This window comes from Penaeus japonicus, unplaced genomic scaffold (assembly GCF_977035675.1).
Source record: "Penaeus japonicus unplaced genomic scaffold, GWHDUDI00000001_assembly GWHDUDI00000031, whole genome shotgun sequence".
In the NCBI taxonomy this organism is placed as follows: domain Eukaryota; kingdom Metazoa; phylum Arthropoda; class Malacostraca; order Decapoda; family Penaeidae; genus Penaeus; species Penaeus japonicus.
Window position 1 is genome coordinate 27,774,596 of NW_028234433.1, and position 2,500 is coordinate 27,777,095.

At 45.5% G+C, this 2,500-nt stretch overlaps 1 protein-coding gene across 6 annotated transcripts in view; it reads right to left on the reverse strand.

The window, feature by feature from the left end:
• LOC122251059 (glutaminase kidney isoform, mitochondrial-like) overlaps nucleotides 1-2,500 on the reverse strand; it is a 141,499-nt gene that overhangs the window by 83,570 nt on the left and 55,429 nt on the right. For all 6 annotated transcript variants that reach the window (XM_086556099.1, XM_086556097.1, XM_086556095.1 and 3 more), the window contains exons 3-4: nucleotides 583-670; nucleotides 1-98 (exon numbers count right to left, since the gene is read on the reverse strand). The exon at nucleotides 1-98 is cut by the window's left edge and continues 45 nt beyond it. In XM_086556099.1, coding sequence (XP_086412225.1) covers nucleotides 1-98; nucleotides 583-670 — 186 coding nt within the window. The remainder of the gene's footprint in view (nucleotides 99-582; nucleotides 671-2,500) is intronic.

Consider the following 2,500-nt stretch of genomic DNA (forward strand, 5'->3'; position numbering starts at 1 on the left):
TCCTCGGGGTACTCCAGGCTGGTGTGGACCTCCATCAGGTTGTTCCTCAGCTCGATGAGGCGGGGGTCCGTCTTCCTCAACCCTGTGTCTGTGAGAGCCTGTGGGAGAGGGAGAGCTTGGAGAGTTCTGTCTTGAGGGCAGAAATTCTGTCTAGCGAGTTTTATTTATTTCATTTACAATATATCTGTTACGGTAAATACATTTCTCCATTTAATGAATCTGATTTCAAGAAAGTACTATATTAAACAGTACAGCAATATTGTAAAAATAATCAATCCAAAATACCATACTGAAATATCTTATACTTACAAAAAACATACACAGTAAGTTAATGAAAACATATATGCATTGATATATACAGCAAAAACAGGCAGAAATATGTACTTGTACTGATGGAAATATAATGTACAAACTCACATACACAAATATGCAGAGACAAACAAAGCACAGATAATCAAATAAGACCAAAATAAATGTAAAAACAATATATGTAATTATGGGTAGGGCAAAAAGCAGACACATGGGCAGGAGAGCCCTCAAACCCCCTAAACACCAATGAAGATCCGCCACTCGAAGACTCACTGCCAAAAATCTTCCCATGTGGACTTTGTGGTCTGTGTCGTCCTTGAACATGTCGAAGAGCTGGTCCTCCACATTGATGGCTGCCACTCTGCAGGAAAGAAAAGTAGACTGTGATACTGCTGTGACAGAGTGGAATCAAGGGAGGGAGGGAGGGAGGGAAGGAGGGAGAGAGAGAGAGAGAGAGAGAAAGAGAGAGAGAGAGAAAGAAAGAGAGAGAGAGAGAGAGAGAGAGAGAGAGAGAGAGAGAGAGAGAGAGAGAGAGAGAGAGAGAGAGAGAGAGAGAGAGAGAGAGAGAGAGAGAGAGAGAGAGAGAGAGAGAGAGAGAGAGAGAGAGAGAGAGAGAGAGAGAGAGAGAAAGAGAGAGAGAGAGAGACAGAGAGAGAGAGAAATATCATGATCACTATAGTTATTATCATCACTGGCAATCATTATCATACCATTTATTTTACAATAAATGTCATTATTTTAGAGTTATTATTCCCATTACCATCAATATTGATATCTTAACTATTATATCTACACCTGAAGCTAAACACCTGTAATATCTACATAGCTAATAAAGACCTATAAAAGAGTAAAGCCATGTCTACAATAATGGACAAATATATCTTGGCCTCAAAAGTTGATCGATTTAAACTACACTCTGCTTCGCCTTCTTGCAACAAAAGCATACTTTTAAAATTATAACACTTCAAACCGTTTAAATCTAACCTTTAATAACCCAAAATGACGAAAGCAAAAGAAGGGGTTAACAAGCAATCTGTCGTGCCAATGTCGCGTCATTAATGGAGATGTTATACATTGATTTCATATCACGCACTTGCTTTACAAATGCTTCTCTTAATTCCGGCATTGTGTGACAGATTTGCTTACAGATAACAATAGCAAACATAAATGGACTTTTAGAAAAAAGGGAAAACAGGAAGACGCCCGAATATGCCGTAAGCCGTTCCGCTACATTACCTGAGGAAGCAAGGCCTTCGGCATCCTTGTGTGCTTTCCTGTTTTCCCTTTCTTGTTTTATTTACAACACACGCACATATCAAATCATCTGCTCACGCACACACACGCACGCACGTACGCCGGACGCTAGACACTAACCGCCGGGAATTAATGTTAAAGGTGGTTGGTCAATGGCCCCGCTGTTCCTGTCAGACGAGCGAGAGGGGAGGAAGGGGGAAAGAGACGGCTAGGGTATGATTAGGAAGACGAGAGGGGGAGGAAAGGGTAGAGGGAGAGGGGGAGGGGAAGAGGAGAGGGGGAGGAGGAGAGGGAAGAGGGAGGAGGAAAGGGTAGAGGGAGATAGAGTGGGAAGAGGGAGGGGGAGGAAAGGGTAGGGGGAGAGGGGGAGGAAGAGGAGAGGGGGAGGGGAAGAGGAGAGGGGGAGGAAAGGGTAGAGGAAAGAGGAGAGGGAAGAGGGAGGGGGAAGAGGAGAGGGAAGAGGGAGGGGGAGGAGGAGAGGGAAGAGGGAGGGGGAGGAGGAGAGGGAAGAGGGAGAGTGAGGGGAGGAGGAGAGGAAAGAGGGAAGGGAAAGGGTTTAAGTGGGAAGAAGTGTAAGGAAAAGGGGGGAGGAGGGGTAAAGGTGGGGGAAGAGCGTAGGGGGAGGGGGAGAGGAGAATGAGTGGGGGAAAAGAGAGGGAAAAAGACGATGGGAAGGTTAAGAGGATGGGGAAGGTACGGGCATGGGCTGGGGGGAAGAAGAGGAGGAGGAGGAGGAGGAGGAGGCTAGGAAGAATTGATAAAAGTGAAAGAAAAACTCTGACTGCCTCTCTGAAAGACAAAGCGAGTGCGTGCTTTGAAATGCGAATGGGCGGGCGACCTCTGGTGGGAAAGAAGAAAGCTAGCCAGCGTAGAGAGAGGGAGGGAAGATGAAGGAAAGAGAGGGAGGGAGAGAGTAATAGCAACGGCAACAGAAATA